This window comes from Triturus cristatus, chromosome 2_2 (assembly GCF_964204655.1).
Source record: "Triturus cristatus chromosome 2_2, aTriCri1.1, whole genome shotgun sequence".
Taxonomy (NCBI): Eukaryota; Metazoa; Chordata; class Amphibia; order Caudata; family Salamandridae; genus Triturus; species Triturus cristatus.
This window is the reverse complement of record NC_140582.1, coordinates 1,103,207,338-1,103,223,509: the sequence shown is the minus strand read 5'-3', so window position 1 is coordinate 1,103,223,509 and position 16,172 is coordinate 1,103,207,338. Positions and strand designations below refer to the sequence as shown.

General features: G+C 41.9%; 1 protein-coding gene across 3 annotated transcripts in view; it reads right to left on the bottom strand.

Moving 5' to 3' along the window:
* The window catches only part of LOC146863222 (uncharacterized), a 220,655-nt gene that overhangs the window by 146,264 nt on the left and 58,219 nt on the right, over window positions 1-16,172 (bottom strand). For all 3 annotated transcript variants that reach the window (XR_014978226.1, XM_085642656.1, XM_085642655.1), the window contains exon 2: window positions 8,817-8,933. Coding sequence is in view for 2 of the 3 variants with exons in the window: in XM_085642656.1 (XP_085498782.1) it covers window positions 8,817-8,865 (49 nt within the window). In the remaining variant the exon portion in view is untranslated. The remainder of the gene's footprint in view (window positions 1-8,816; window positions 8,934-16,172) is intronic.

Below are 16,172 nucleotides of genomic sequence, written 5' to 3'. Positions count from 1 at the left end.
CCCTTATCAGGCATGTGCTTGAATTTGTTGACTTTCTTCAAACACAATCCATTGATATCGCCTTTAATACTGAGTCCTGGGCAGAAGCGGCCTTCGCCCCTAAATTGTCCACTGCAACTCCTTCAAGTTAGTCCATTTTTAGAGAGGATCGCTTGGAAAAAAAAGGTGATGATTTAGCCAATATTTATTGCAGCACGTTTAAATCCACCTTTATTAGTCATTGCAGCTTGAGAGAGCTAGAAGCACTTTCCTATAAAAGCAAGAAATCCCTCCTTCAATGACTTCTTATATATTGACCCCGAGAATGAAGACAGCTTCTTTTCATGCTATGGGCCAACCTTTAGACACTATAGTCAATTCCTCCAATTACACTATCCTGGGCTTCTCCAATATACACCTAGAAGATGCCCAAAACCAAGATGGTGCCCTACTTAAAGATGTCATGAACAGCTTGGGCCTTTTTTAACATATACATTACTCCTCTTGCCAGTCGGATCCAGTCCTTTGGGTTCTCTGTAGTGTCATATACCCATGGCACCCAAATCATTATATCAGCGGCCAGCGATCCCTTCGACGCAGCCACTTGTTTTTGGGACTGCGTCATGTTAATAAAGGTGAGCGGTCAAAATATCGATATTTTTATATCAACCTACAGTAATATCGAGTTTTTAATATCATAGGGACAGAATATCGATGTCAAGAAGATCGGTGACCAGAATATCGACCTTAAGGTAAGTAATATCGTTTTTTTTATATCGAAGTAAGTAATATCGAAGTTAGTAATATCGAAGTAAGTACTATCGTTAGCAAAAATATAGTTGTTTATAATATTGATATTTCTATTAGTGTTATGTATGTTAGTATGTATTTTCTATGTATGTTTAACATTTTTTGTAATGAATTTTTATTATTTTTAAATACATATATTGATTTATATAGAGGGGGATCTGGGTTTATAGGGGAATTGGGTGGGAACTAATTTAAATATAATTCATTAATATATGTTTTGTTTATTGTTATTGATAATTTATTGTTAGTTAATTATTAATTGGTAATTCATTTATATTAATTGGTTAATTTATAATTATAATTAACATATTATTATTTTTTATTTGTTGGTATTGCTAATTCATTTATTGTTAATTTATTATTAATTGGTAATTAATTTTTATTAATTGATTAATTGACAAATAAATTAATTATGTTCGTTTTTATGTGTAGCGGGTTGTGTGTTTATGTAGACTAGGGTGGGAAGTAATTTAATGTTATTTAAGTAAATATTAATTTCATTTTATTGGTATTCAATATTAATCTTTTAGTTAATTAATTTTTAATGTGCTATTTATTTTTAAAAAATTATTCAATTAATAAGTATGTTAATTTAACCCCTACGCTATCCTACATTTTCCACACTGTTACATTCACTGGAGTTGGAATAGTAATTTTAACCCTTATGCTATCCAACACTTTTCCTACTGTTGCACTCCCTGGAGTAGGAATAGTAATTTTTACCCTGCGCTATCCAACACTTTCCCTACTGTTCCACTCACTGGAGTCAGAATAGTAATTTTTACCCCTATGCTATCCAACACTTTCCCTACTGTTGCACTCTCTGGAATGGGAATAGTAATTTTAACCCCTACGTTATCCCACACTTTCCCTACTGTTGCCCTCACGGGAGTGGGAATAGTAATTTTTACCCCTGCGCTATACAAGACTTTCCCTACTGTTGCACTACCTGTAGTGGGAATAGTAATTGTAACCCCTACGCTATCCAAGACTTTCCCTACGGTTGCACTCACTGGAGTGGGAATAGTAATTTTACCCCTATGCTATCCAACACTTTCCCTACTGTTGCACTCACTGGCGTGGGAATAGTAATTTTTACCCCTACCCTATCCAACATTTTCCCTACTGTTGCAGTTTGGATGAATAACAACTATCTCAAGCTAAACGCAAATAAAACGGAGGTCCTTATTCTGGTTAAGCAGAGGGATCTTTGGGGTTCTCGTCATTGGCCGAATGAGTTGGGTACTCTCCCCCGTCCTGTTGACCATGTCCGAAACCTGGGATTTCTCATTGATGATTCTTTAAAAATGCACCATCAAGCTATCAAAGTTTCAGGCACTTGTTTTACCATCTTGAAGTGGCTGCGTAAGATCATTTGGATGCAGCCTAAAGACACCCAAAAAACCGTAGTTCATGCTCTCATTACTTCACGTTTGGACTACGGTAACGTTCTGTTTTTGGGTGCAAACAAGGCAGTATCCCGTCAGCTGCAACTTGTGCAAAACTCCGCTGCTCGACTCCTATGCGGAGTTCCTCGATGCTCATCTATCTCCCCCTATCTACGGGATCTACATTGGCTCCGTATTGACAAGCGGGTCGAGTTCAAAGCTCTTTCCTTCATGCACAAAATCAAATGGGGCCTAGCACCTGACTACCTGCAGAACCTTGTCTGTCAATATGTTCCAACCCGTCCCCTTCACTCCGCCTCACTTGAAAAGTTCCACGTTCCAAGGTTTAAGCTCTCAAGAATGGGAGGTAGATCCTTTTCTGTCCTGGGCCCCTCTCTCTGGAACCTCATTCCTCTTGCCCTACGCAGAGAGCCGTCTTATTCCCATTTCCGTTGTGCTCTCAAGACTTGGCTTTTCAATCAATAGACCCGTAGTAGTTCCGTCCAGGCGCCGGGAAACCCTTGATGGGTAGCTGTTGCGCCATATAAGTTAAATAAATAAATAAAATAAATAAATAAATATGTTTATTTTAATTATACGTATTATTTACTTTATTTTACATTATTTTTTTAACTTAAATAAAAAACTATATTTTTAACAACGATATTTTTGACATCGATATTTTTTTTCTCTATATTTTTGCACTTACCATAATGTAGATAGGATGACGATATTCTTGACTTCGATATTCTTGTGTCAATATTTCTGTAGGTCGATATTCTGACCTTCGATATTCTGTCAGTGATTCATCAGTAAATGGATGTCGTTACATTTCCTATAACTCAACTCTAGTAAAACAGAAATCCTACTTTAAGGAGAAAAAAAACATTCTGGTCCCCACTGTGGTGGTCGCAGGATCTTGGACGATCCCCTACACCAGCCAACAAGGTGAAAAATCTAGGCATAGTCTTTAACAACAATCTCTCCTTTGAGGGCCAGGTCATTGATATCACACCTGCAACTTTCTACACCCTGAAACTTGTCAGAAAAAAAATCCTTTTATTCCTGCCAAACTGCAGTAGACCGTGTCTCCAGCCTTAGTACTTTACAAGATTGACTACAGTAATGCTCTCTTCATCAATATCCCCAAAAAGTGCCTCGTCAAAAATTAAAATCTTACAGAATGCTGCTTCTCGCATTCTCCAAGGTATCCCCAAACATAAATCAATATCATCATCAAATAATCTTCTTTACTGGCTTCCAATCAAGAAGCGTATTGATTTCAAATCCTTATACATTGCCTTTAAGGCACTTCATGGTACAGGCCATGAGTACCTTAGACAAAGCTTTCAGTGGTACATTCCTTCCAGACCCCTTTAGTCTGCCTCAGCTCACAATCTTACAGTCCCTAAGCTCAAAAAGGCTAGCTGGGGTGGTAGAAGCTTTGTCTTAGGTACATCCAGACTTTGGAATTCCCACCCGCTGGAACTGAAAAGAGAGAAAGACATGTTAGCCTTCAGAAAGGCAGTTAAAACCTGCTTGTTCTACTATTAATACATCTCCATTTTAGGTCAGTAGACTTACCTCTCTGAGACTAGCACCAAGACACCCCTGGGTATGAGTGTGCTTTACAAATCTTATTTTCATTTCAATATGTTTGCTGAACTGCAATCAGAGTATGAACTTCGCTCAATGTAACACCAGTCCCACATTCGGGTCCCACATTATCTGAAGTGTGTGATGGTGCATTTGCTGTATGCTCTTCATGCCTCACTGTTACATGCAGACCTGCGACTGCAACAGAGCTGTGGTGTCTGGGGTGTGCAGAGTTGTGATTTCTGCTACACCCCAAATTGGTTAAGGAAAACACCATACTGTTCTGGATGAATAAACTCTGTTTACTTGTATGTCTCTCACTGTTTTCCTCTTATGAAAGGGGCCTCTGAGAGGCTAGATTAAAATGTAGTTTATTTAAAGTGAAACATTAATGATAATGGACTCTGTCTTGCCTGTACTCTGCAAACTTATTTCTGGGCTCATCCTGCAGGAGATGTGAAAGGATGAACTATAAACTGATGCATATATTCTCTGGCTTTGTCCCAGGCGAGTCCCATTTTGTTCACCCATGTGCCTCACTATGTCAGATATTAGTGTCTCTGTAATACAGCCGCCTGCCATGCTTGCACTTTTATAAAATACTCCTGCTGCTACTGGATAACACCACAAAGGAAAATGTGGATCTCCACTTCACTAATCATCACTAAATTATGTTTTCTGAGACTCTGTTGATCTGCTCACATACCCTGGCATGAGCAATGGTTAACTGAAGTTACTCACATGGTAAGATAGATGACATGGTAAGATAGACGAGACTGACACAGAAGCTGCATCACCTATTACTTCAGCGATTACTTGTCTTTCAACACGTATGGGCCAGGTCTCTGGAACCTCAATGCTTGGACTTATTTTTTCATTTTATTACAGAGTTTTATATAGCGCGAACTTGACCTGAATCGGGTATCAGAGCTTTTACAAAGCACCAGTTGCATCACATGAGGACACATTCATTTTTGTTAGGCACGGTGAGATTAAGTGATTTGCCCAGAATCACAGGATGTTTAGCGTCATTGCCGAGACTCAAACCCAGTTCCCCATATTCGAGGTCAACCTCCCTAGCCGTTAGGCCAACTCCTCTCCCCATTTATTATAGATGATGTGCATGTATGCCCTTGCCTGTGCTATATCGCTTTTTATAACATAATGTCACATCAATATGTTATTGTTACCATTACGTAACAGCATCAAGGTCTTATTATTGCTGATCTGTTCATCCGATCAAACATACCTTAGCATCATTGAGCTTTGGCCCCAGCGAGTTTGCATCTTGTTAAACATCTGATTCTACAGTTTATTGGATATTTACCTCATATGGGGTTTTAGTCATAATATTCAGCTTTACTTTCATAGTTATTGACAGTCTGCACCAGGACCAGGGGCCAGGAACCCTGGACTTCTCCTCAAACTAGGATATTTTACTCGTCAGATCAGCTGCAAGGCCTCCAAGCAAGCACTGATAATGCATGTCTACATTCAATTGACCTCAGCACCACTGCTTTACTGGAGTGCAAGGCTTGAACTTTTGATTTAAATAATGTACTCCCCCGTAATAGTTTCATTTCAAATGAAGCAAATAGGCAGACAATTTTTTCCCTTAAATGTAGATCACTCGACCCAGCCCCATTGTATGTTCTGAAGCAAAGGGTGAAGGAAATCCTCCCCATACTACAAGAACTGCTTAATCTTTTATTAAGGGGTGGAATTGTACCCCCTCACCCCTGGAAATATACAGTGGTAAACCCTCTATTAAAAAAATTATAATTTAGATCCACTGCTATTGGAAAACTACCGACCAATCTCCCTGTTACCAGGTGTTCGGAAGTTGCTGGAAAAGCATGTGAATCAGCACCTAACATCATTTCTTGAAGTTAACGAGATAATTTATCCCCAAAAAAAAGGTTTCAGATCCCAAACTTAGAGACAGCCCTACTTGTAAGAGTAGAAGAATTTAAAATTCTTCTGGATCAAGGGGGCTCTGCAGCAGTCATACTACTTGATCTAAGCACATCATTTGATATTGTATCCCACTCAACTCTCATACAGAGACTGGGAAGCTTGGGAGTGAGGAATTTTGCTCTGGACTGGCTCACATAATTTTTAGAAGATAGGAGCTTTAAAGTATGTGACACCTCTTCCTACTCGGAGGTATCCTCCTTGAAATGTGGCGTCCCTCAAGATTCTTTGTTAAGCGCTACCTTATTTAATCTTTATGTACTCCACTTGGTGGAGATAGTCTAATACTTCAGTCCCTCAATAGTCACTTATGCAGATGACACACAAATAGTTCTGTCCCTAAACCCAAGGAACCATTCAAAAGGGTTTGCACTTGGATCTTGCCTAAAGGAAGTGGCTAAGTGGCTGGCCCATTGCTCCCTTAAGCTTAACAGTGATAAGACCGAAGTTCTGGTGGTTGGCAACAACTTTAACTAGTATGATGGCCATTGTCTTTAGGAAGCCCCCGAGCCCTAATACTTCCATAAATAATCTAGGCATCTGGCTTGATAACACACTTATCCTTGAATTGTTACGGCGTGCTTAGGATGCTTAGGAAAATATTATCTCTCCTACTGTTTCCCCCTAGAAGGCTAACTGTTCAGGCACTTGTCTCTTCCCACCTTGATTATGGCAATTCCCTCTATCTAGGTTCAACACAAGATGTCATCAAAAGACTGCAAGTAGTGCAAAACAGTGCCACCTATCTTCTTTTAAAAATTCCTAGGCATCAATAATTGTTGCAGCTCATTGGCTACCAATCAAGCCGAGAATATAATTTAAGTCCCTCTGTATTACTGATAGGGTCTATTACAAAAAAAGTCCCCCAACTGTTACAGTTTTTACCATGGCCCTATGCTCCCACTAGGACTTTAAGTACACAGTGGTTGTCAATTCCCAAATTTCGCAAAGCAAGGGATGGAGGGCGCTCTATCTCCTATCTGACCTCAGGCTATGTAACCAGATGGGATTTGCAAAGTAGGAATAAGGTTTCACTGAGAAGTTGAAACCTGCTTGGTTATTTATAGCACTGGAAGGCCCTCTGGGGTGGCCATGCACTCTATAAAATGCATAGAATAGAATGGGTTATTGTTAGAAATTGGGTTTCTGGTTGGCGGACGTATACACCCTGTCCAGGCAGGAGCCACAATCTTAGTCAGTGTAAGTCAGATACACACCATAAATAAATTTGTGCTCACTCGCTGATAGTTTGGCACAGAGCAATCAGGCTTATCTCAAGAGACAGTGTGTAAGGTATTTGTGTAAAACTTCAAACAGTAACACAGTGAAAACACCACACAAAAAGATACTGCACCTGGTTAGAAAAATAGAGTTTAATTTATTGTACCAAACAATACCAAAATGACAAGAATCCAATAAATAGACCTTGAGATATGAATTTTTAAAGAAAATAAACAGACTTGCAGAGCACAAAGCACCAACCGGGGTTATGGACCATTCTAGACCACATCCAATCCAAAAAGTCAGACTGACCGCAATCAAGCACAGGTAGTATACAGAGGCCACTGAGTTGGAGGTGTCTGAGGTCCAGTACTGGAAGTGCACAGTTTTCCTGCCCATTTATTATTTATTTATTTATTTATTTGAAGCTTGTAAAGCGCACAGCTACCTCCAGCGGAGGTGTCCCGGCGCTAAGATTACATAATTGTCCCCATAAAGAGTAACCAAAGTCATATCCCACAGAGGGACTAGGAGAATGCGAGAGTCTGACAATCCCATCCTGCCCTGGCTCAAGACTCACTACAGGGGCATGCAAGCTGTTTCCCCTTTGTGTGGGGACAAGACGCAGCCTATCCAGGTGTAAGTAAAAAACACACAAATGATGGACGGAATGCACAACAAATCAAACATTCTCCCTTAGTCACTGATCTGGGTTTAATCCATCGTTTTTTGCTCACCACCCCACCCCAGTTTGGACTCAGCCATTTACAAATCAATCTTGACCCTGCTCCCCATGGGAATAGTCCAGCCCAAACTGCCACGCCAGGTCCTCCCTGAACAGAAAACAAGCATCCTGGGAAACGTTTTGGGGTATCACTCCTCATCAGCCAGTCTAGCTTGACTTTAGTGGCACAGTGAGCCCAAAACCATGTCTGGGAATACCCGGCGTACTTAGGGTATAAGTGTCAGCTCCTCCCACCCATCTTGCACAGGATGGCCCATCAGCCACACCTACGCTCCCTTTGTGTGTGGCTGTGTGTAGGGAATGCACAAAGATTAGCTGTCACCAACCTCAGATGTGTATTCAGACACGGGCAGGAGGCATCAATTGGTCAAAGTAAGAACCTGACAACTTTCTAAAAGTGCATTTTCAGAATTACAACTTAAAATTCGACTTCACCATAAATTGTAATTTTAAATTGTGATTCGAGAGACACCAAACTTTGGGGTCCCATCTCTTCCCAATTGGAAATTACACTTATAAATGTATTAAGGCAATCCCAATGATATCCTATGGATGATATAGCCCTTGCAGAAGTAAAAATACATTTTAAAGTTTTTAATTATTAGGACATGTGAAACTTAAAATTATATGTCCAACTTTTTAAATACACTGCATCTTATCCTTGGGCTGTTTAGGCATACTTTAGGGGTGACTTATATGTATTTAAAAGGAACGTTTGGGCCAGGAAAAGGGTTATTTTACCAGGTCGACATGGCAGTTTAAAACTGCCCACACAGGCTCTGCAGTGGCAGGCCTGAGATGTTTAAAGGGCTGCTTAAGTGGGTGGCAAAGACGTTTCAGAACGTTATTGAAATGATATGCCTGACATGAAAACAAAGGGAATGATACCTACAAGGGATTCATTCAAGAACTGTAATTCGGAGTAATTATTCCTTATGTATGGTGACATCTAATGACACCTATATAAATAACTAACAACAATTCAAAAGGATCAAGAAGCAAATCAATTGACATGAAATTTAAGCTCATGTCAAGAAACAACCAGAGGCATAGTGGCAATCCTATTTCTCAGCTGCTTACATCGGAATATAATCAGTTCTCACCTTGAATCCCAAGTAGAAGGAGCCAGATAACTTGTGCTGATTTCATCATCGTTTTTGTGAGGGGTGAGATTCTGAACCCTGAAGCTGTCACGTCCAGGTGAGGGAACCTTTAAAAAGCTGAGGGCAAAACATATTCAGAAGTGTTTTTCAATTGTAAAAAAAAACTACTTCTAAGCAATATAGAATTTACAAGGGCTGTGGTCTGAGTGTGATATAATCTTGTATAATGTCACTGCAGGAGCCTAGACCTGTGCAAACTGCACCATTTCCGAGCCAGAAATGTGCCATTTAATAAACTGTATATTTTTACGTGATAATGAAGTACTATATGATTTGAATATTAAATACAGATATCTCACGTGTTTTCTAGAATATTTATTTTGTTGATAAGATAAAACTCTCACCCAGATTACTGCTTGCACATCTTCAGAAGCAAAGTCTTTTTGTACAGTCGTTAACCATCAACTGGTACATACACTTTAGACAAATGAGATGCATCCAATGGACCTGATGTATAACTTACCATGTGAGTGTACCTATAAAATATTTTCCTTCTTACATAATAATAAGGCCTTGTTTCTGCACAATACTTCATACTGCGTTTCTGCAGTTCTAAGTGCTGTGAATAACACAATTATTAGCATGCACCTCGTTTCCATGGTGAACGGCTGTCTTACCTTTACAAGCATAAAAGATAAGCCAGAAACAGCATCATCAAACACCCCACTGTAGATAAGGAAGTTCTCTTTTATAGTCCAGGGTACATGAGGAGCTGAGACAGTCGATAACAGGGGGCTCAAGATTTTTCTTACCAATATGTGTTTTACCTCATTTGTGAGTTGGTGGTGAGAGGGACCAAAGTATGATTTGTGGCGCATCACAATTATAACAGTAATTTTTATTATTCCTACTTTTACTCTTCCATGTCACAATCCTTACAGGGGAATGGAAGAGTTTGTCTGAGATTCCTTGACAACACCCACCTTTCAAGGGTGCCACAAAAGCAGTAGGAATCCCAGACTCCTCTACTATCCTAGCACCAAGTGAGCTGAAAGCTTACAAACCAGGAGTGGTGTCCTTCAAGGACTTTGATGAGGAAGACTAGAATAGGGAGGATTGAAGATTAACAGTAAATAAGAGCATTATCTCTTCAATGAGGAATGCAAACATGACCCTACCTTCAGGTCAGTAATCTTCAGACCAGTTCTGAGACCCCGACCACAGGTACACACACTGACCATGTCCACAAATCATATGTGTTGAGTGCCATTTCTCTTTGGGGACCATTCCCACAAGAACTACTGCAGGCACCAAAATTAGATCCACAGATGTCTCCATACCAGTGTACAAGGGACATAAATAAACAAGAAGACTTCCTACCATTGTACGAGCCTCCATTCATTACCAAGGAGACTGAAGAAGGTGTGATAAATGAAATAACTCCACAGTGATCCAACCATAATAATTATGCTACTCCTAAGAGGCTGAACAATGAAGAGGATCTAAAGAGAGAACAAGCGGTCAAGGAACAATGAACCATAATGTGTTTCAAGAGTATAGCTTTCAGAGGCAGGAAAGGCTTATATCCCCAAATGGCAAGTCATACTATTGCAGGAATAGACATGGATTTCTCTGACTAAGGGTCCAAGGAGCCAAACAACCACTATTAGATGCAACGATCCTGCGTGCCAAAATACATGCCCAAATTAAAAGAGGTGAGATTGAATGCAGATGCCTTGCCATTGCATTCATGAGTGATCGAAATGCTGCCCATATAAGGCAGGCCCAAACAAACACATGATGGAGAAGACCACAGTGCAAAGGGTGCTGGGGACAAGAAGCACCACAAGAGATGCAGATTCCATAGACAAACATTCACCAATCAGCTTTCAAGAAAGGTAGAATTGCCAGGCCCCAATGAGGGCTTAGAACCTTAGGGAGAGCCTGAAGCGATGAATTATACCAGGAAAGAACAAATGCAGAACATGCAAAGAGCTATTATCCTCTAGTGTTACCAATGCCAAATAGATGGTAAGCAGGAAGTGGCAAAAATGCCAAATTTTGACTTTAAATCTGTCAGACACTAGGGGAACACCGTTCAAATAATCACATACACTAATTAAATAGAACTGATAACTAATAAGAGGAACAAGACAATGTCCTGACTCATCATTAGGTCTTAGCTGGTGAGCATCCAGAAGCTCCTTAACCACAGGCATCAGGAATATGATGGAACATACCAGATTCCATCCAGTTGCTAGCAAATGAACCGATGGCGTTCACCTGAAAGTTAATAAAGCCCTCGCGCCTGGTATCCTGCATTGTCATTGTTATAGTTTCTGCCGAACATCAAGCAAGCGGCAGTATTCTGCAGCCAACTAACCCTGGAGCTACAGTCAAAAGGTCAACCATTCACACTGTGAGGGACTTCTCCATGGAAATGTTGAATTCTTGAACATGCAAATGAAACTCTACCAACACTTCTCCAGAGAGCCAACCACCATGGAAGGCAAAGCCTCTAAACACACATATCAACACCTGGTGCCGTGGAGATCTTAAGAAATTCTGGGGCACTGGTCAAATGTATTCGAGGGCCCCTGTTCAGAAGAACTTAGAATTTATTATGCATTTTTGGCTCACTCACAACCAATCAAAGTACCTGTGCTGCCTTGCTTCAAAGAAGCAGTGAAAAATATTGCTGTATCTACTAAGTTATTGTGTTCTCTCCCTCAGCGCTGGCTCTATTGGCTGACATTCTCCAACTCATACACCCTTGCACCAACAGCAAGGATGCGGATAGTCTGTCAAGCATAGATTTATTTACTGGAAGGGAAGCTTTCCAGCACAAAAACTATGGCTTAATACCTTTCCCATTTTGTATGTGTGCTATAAAATGCAGCACATATCCAAACTTTGGAAAATAAGGAGAAATAAAACATTTCTCCTAGTTTACTCCTGTCTTGAGGACATATATGGTTTTGGTTAAAATTAGTGTCTAAACTTGTTTGTAGATACCGATGTGTGTCAAAACCAATGGGTGGCTGCATGGGAATGCCCATGAGCCATCTCTGCTACGTCCCTTTGACACACAATAGCATGAAGTATTGCACAGCATTACTTTGGCTCCAACTTTTCAATGCACCGTGTTAGACCTGGCACCTTGGCGTGAGTCTCCCTTCCTCTTTTTTGTCGCTGTGCCTCAGGTGTTTTTATGGTGTTGGCCGCTCAGAGCACTGTGCAACTGCCAACCAGTTCCACAGTGCAAGTGCTCCCTTTGTAAAATGTATACGTTGGTTGGATTTCATGACTGGCTTATTTGGTTTACTGTCAGACCCCAGTAAAGTGCACCAGGAGTGCCCAGGGCTTGTAAATACAAATACTGCTGGTGGGCTTGCAGCATGGTTGTGCCACCCACAGAAGCGGCCTAGTAAAATGTGTCTAGGGTCTGCCACTGCAGAACCTGCGTGCAGTCTGGTACTGTCATGCTGACTGGGCAAGTACACCCACTTCTCAGTCCCTAAACCTTCCCTTAACTTCATATCAGTCACTCCTATGGTAGGCCCAAGGGCAGGGTGCATTGTAAGCATGAGGTAGGACAAGCCCTGATGTGTGTGGCATGTCCTAATAGTGAATTACAGCCTTTTTCGTTTTTCACTATTGTAAGGCTACCTGTCTCAATAGGCCAGAATGGGCTGTTAAGATTGTTACATCCTATGATCCTAACATGCCCAGGGAACATGGTAGAAAATCGAGTTTAGTATGCCTGAACTCAGAATGATAAAATACATCTTTTAGTAAAGTTTATTTTAATATTCTTTGTTTGCAAATACCACTTTTAGAAAGTAGGTATTTGCTTGTCTAACCATTCCAGCCCGCCTCTGTGTGATGTGTATCTGCTGTCTGGTTTGTGTGAGTGACAGGGTTGGGGAAAACCCAGATGGGCAGGGCTAGGTAGCCTGGTGGTGAATAGGAAGATTGACAGATAGATGGGTGGGATGAGTGCACCTGGACTCTGAATAGGGCTGTGCTCTGCCACCACAATACTGGTTCCACCTCCTGTGGAGCGGCTGATGTCTCTGCCCTGCACCCTGAATAGAAAGGCAGAGTCATGTCAACAAAGTGCTCAAGAACTGGTTTGGACTGGGCAAAGACCCCTCAACCCCAGAGGAACAAAGGAATTAGGGGTATAAGTATTGGGACCCTGCTCCCAAGAAATTAGATCAGATCCTGCTTAAACAAGAAGAACCTCTGCCAGAGGAGAAGGAACCGGGAAAGCTGTAAGGAGGAGTACTGTCCCTGACCTGGGGGATTGGCCTGCAGTGGTTGCCTTGCTGCTGAAGGAGAGGAGAAAGACTGGGAAAGACTTTTTATTTCAACTTGTGCTTCAAAAAGATCTCCAAGGGCTTGTGCTGAGCTTGCCCCCTGAACGAAGTCCCAGGACCAGTGGACTTCACCCCCAGTTCCCCAAAGTCTTTTGGAAATGCCTGTTGCTGTTGTTGAGCCTTCTGAGGGACTGCGTGTCGCAAGGAGCTGGAAGCGCGATTCTAGAAGGAGAAGCGTGCCGCCGTCTGAGCTGTTGCCGTCGCATCTCGCAGAGAGTGTCGCCGCTGCAGCATCGCATCGAGCCGGAGCGTCTCGCATCATTCCGGAAATCTCGCAACGCCGAAAAAGCGTGTCGCCATCGCAGCCATCGCAGCTGGCGCATTGCACCGCATCGAGAGGAGAGTCTCGCATCGAGAAAGAAGTGTGTCGCCATCACAGCCATCGTAGTTGTCGCATCGCACCGCATCTGGAAAAGCGCCTCGCATCCACGGAGAAGCGTGCCGCCGTCGGAGCTGTTGTCGTCGCATCGAGTAAAGGGGTGACGCCGCTGCAGCATCGCATCGAGCGGAAGCGTCTCGCAACATCGGAGAAAAGTGCCGCTGCCAAGGCTGCTGTCGTCGCATCGCGTAAAGGGGTGACGCCACTGTAGCTGACGCATCAAGTTGAGCCTTCTCGCAACTATCGGAGAAGTGTAACGCATCTGGAAGATCTTCACGTCTTTATTTCTTTTGCACCAAGAACTTCATCGCATCAACATCTTTGCAACACTTTCGTTGCCCTGCGTGTCGCATCTAAGGTACATTGACTTAAAGTGTCGCATTTAAGAACTTAAGAGAACTAAGCAATCTTCTACCATCTAAAAGTAACAGTATTGTGTATTTTTGTCGTTTAACGGTCTTGTGATAATCCTATATAAAGAATCCTTATTTTTGATATAAAAACCTGTGTGGTGTCCATTTGTAGTGTTGTCACTTGGTTACTGTATGTGTTCACAAATGCTGAACCTATAACGCTCTGAGATAAGCCTTGGCTGCTCGCGCCAAGCTACCTAGAGGGTGAGCAGGGGTTATTTTAGTAGTGTAACCCCTCATCCTGACTAGAGGAAAGGTTCCCTGCTTGTCACAAGTACCTACCTGTGCCAACCAGAGAACCCGGATTCTAACACACACCTGCTTTGCATTGAAAGGAAATACCTCCACAATGCTTTGCACTTGGTTTCAGTTACAAAAGTAATGCAAACCCAGTCCAAAGGGGTAGTAAATATGAGCTCTATAGTTCTGAATACATGTACCAGCAGGCAAAATAGCACTATTTGAGTTACAATATTCTGGCTTAACCACAGCTTAGATGTGTTATTAGAAATAGTGTCTTAGGTCCCCTCCGATTACTCAAGAGTGAGACATTGTTTAGTCCTCAATCTAAATTTTTATGGATGTTACATGGCGTTAAAAACATTTATCTGCAAAATTTCTGTAACAAACTCCCACATCACCCCGTCTCCCCCTTACTAAAGTAAATATATAAATTAAAAGATATGTAGATTTAAGTTTTAGCAGCAATACATTTTAAGACAGATAGTTCAGGGGAACAGCTGGGAACATTCTGGTAGGGGGCCCCCTAAAAGGCTGGGGACCTGGGCCACAGTCCACTTTGCCCATGCCTCAAAATGACTCTGTTTGGTGACTCTGCAAAGTAGGGAAAGTGTTAATAAAGAATTGACTTTCGAGCTCAAGATTTGGATGAATACGAGTGTGTGGTGCTAGGCAGCCTATTTGTGAGCCAGCGCTGTGGAATGGAGCAACAGGGCCATATCTTAGGAAATATGGATCTGTGATGTTCTATCTACAAATTCCCAAACGTGAAAGTACAATGTTCATTCATGAGATCATGTCAGTCCTCCACCATTGGAGGGCCAGGGTTCGAATAACAGTCGTAGCTATAGCCATAATGAAGTAAGGGAAGTATAGATGAGAGATGCTTGAAGACACTATACACAGGACCATTTAGGAACCACATCATCTATGTCCAACCGGTCCAGAGCACCAATCACATCATAGCAGCAAAATCCTGACACAGAACTATGTGCCAAAGTAGTGTAGTGCAAAACTAACTAAAAGGCAGCAGAGCACTGTACAGGTTGAAAGGCAAGCAAACAGTCAACAAATTAAAGGAGTGGTAGCTCATTTGTGGACTATAACTGCACTGTGATGTGTTAGACCTGGCATCCTTGGTGTGGTTTCCCACTAATGTTTTGCCTTTAGACCTCCTGTTTTACTGACTACATTTTTGCTGACCTCAGGACTCTGCGCACTTTACCACTGCTAAGCAGTGCTAAAGTACATGTACACTTTCCTTATAACATGGAAACATTGGCTCAATTGGCATGTTTGATTTGCATTTAAGTACCTAATTAAATGGTACTACAGGTGCCCAGGGCCTTTAAATTAAATGCTACAAGTGGGCTTGCAGCACTGGCTGTGCCACCCACTGAAGTAGCACTTTAAACATGTCTCAAGACCTGCCATTGCAGGCACTGTGTATGAAGTTTGAACTGCCATTTCGACCTGGCAAAATAATCCTTTGACAGGCCCACACCTTTTCTTTTTTAATACATGTAGTCACACCTAGGAAAATCCCTTGACAGCCCAGAGAGCTGGATGCAATATAGTTAAAAAGTAGGACACTTACTTTTAAGTTGTACATGTCCTGAAAGTGAAAAAATTCTATGGGGCCGATTCACAGAACAAACTTAAGACAAAATCCTAAACTTAGTACCATTTTGGTACTCACAGAATGCACTTACTACTTCTGGCATTCACAGAATGAACTTACTACTTTTTCGATTCACAGAATAAACTTACTACTTTTGCTATTCACAGAATGGATTTATGACTACTAAACTTACGTCCGCACTCGGGCCGGAAATTTCGGCCCGGAGGCGGAGCTTCCGGCCCGGAGGCGGAGCTTCTGGCCCGGAGGTGGGGCTTCCGGGCCGGAGGCGGAGCTTCCGGACCACAGGTGGAGATTATGGCC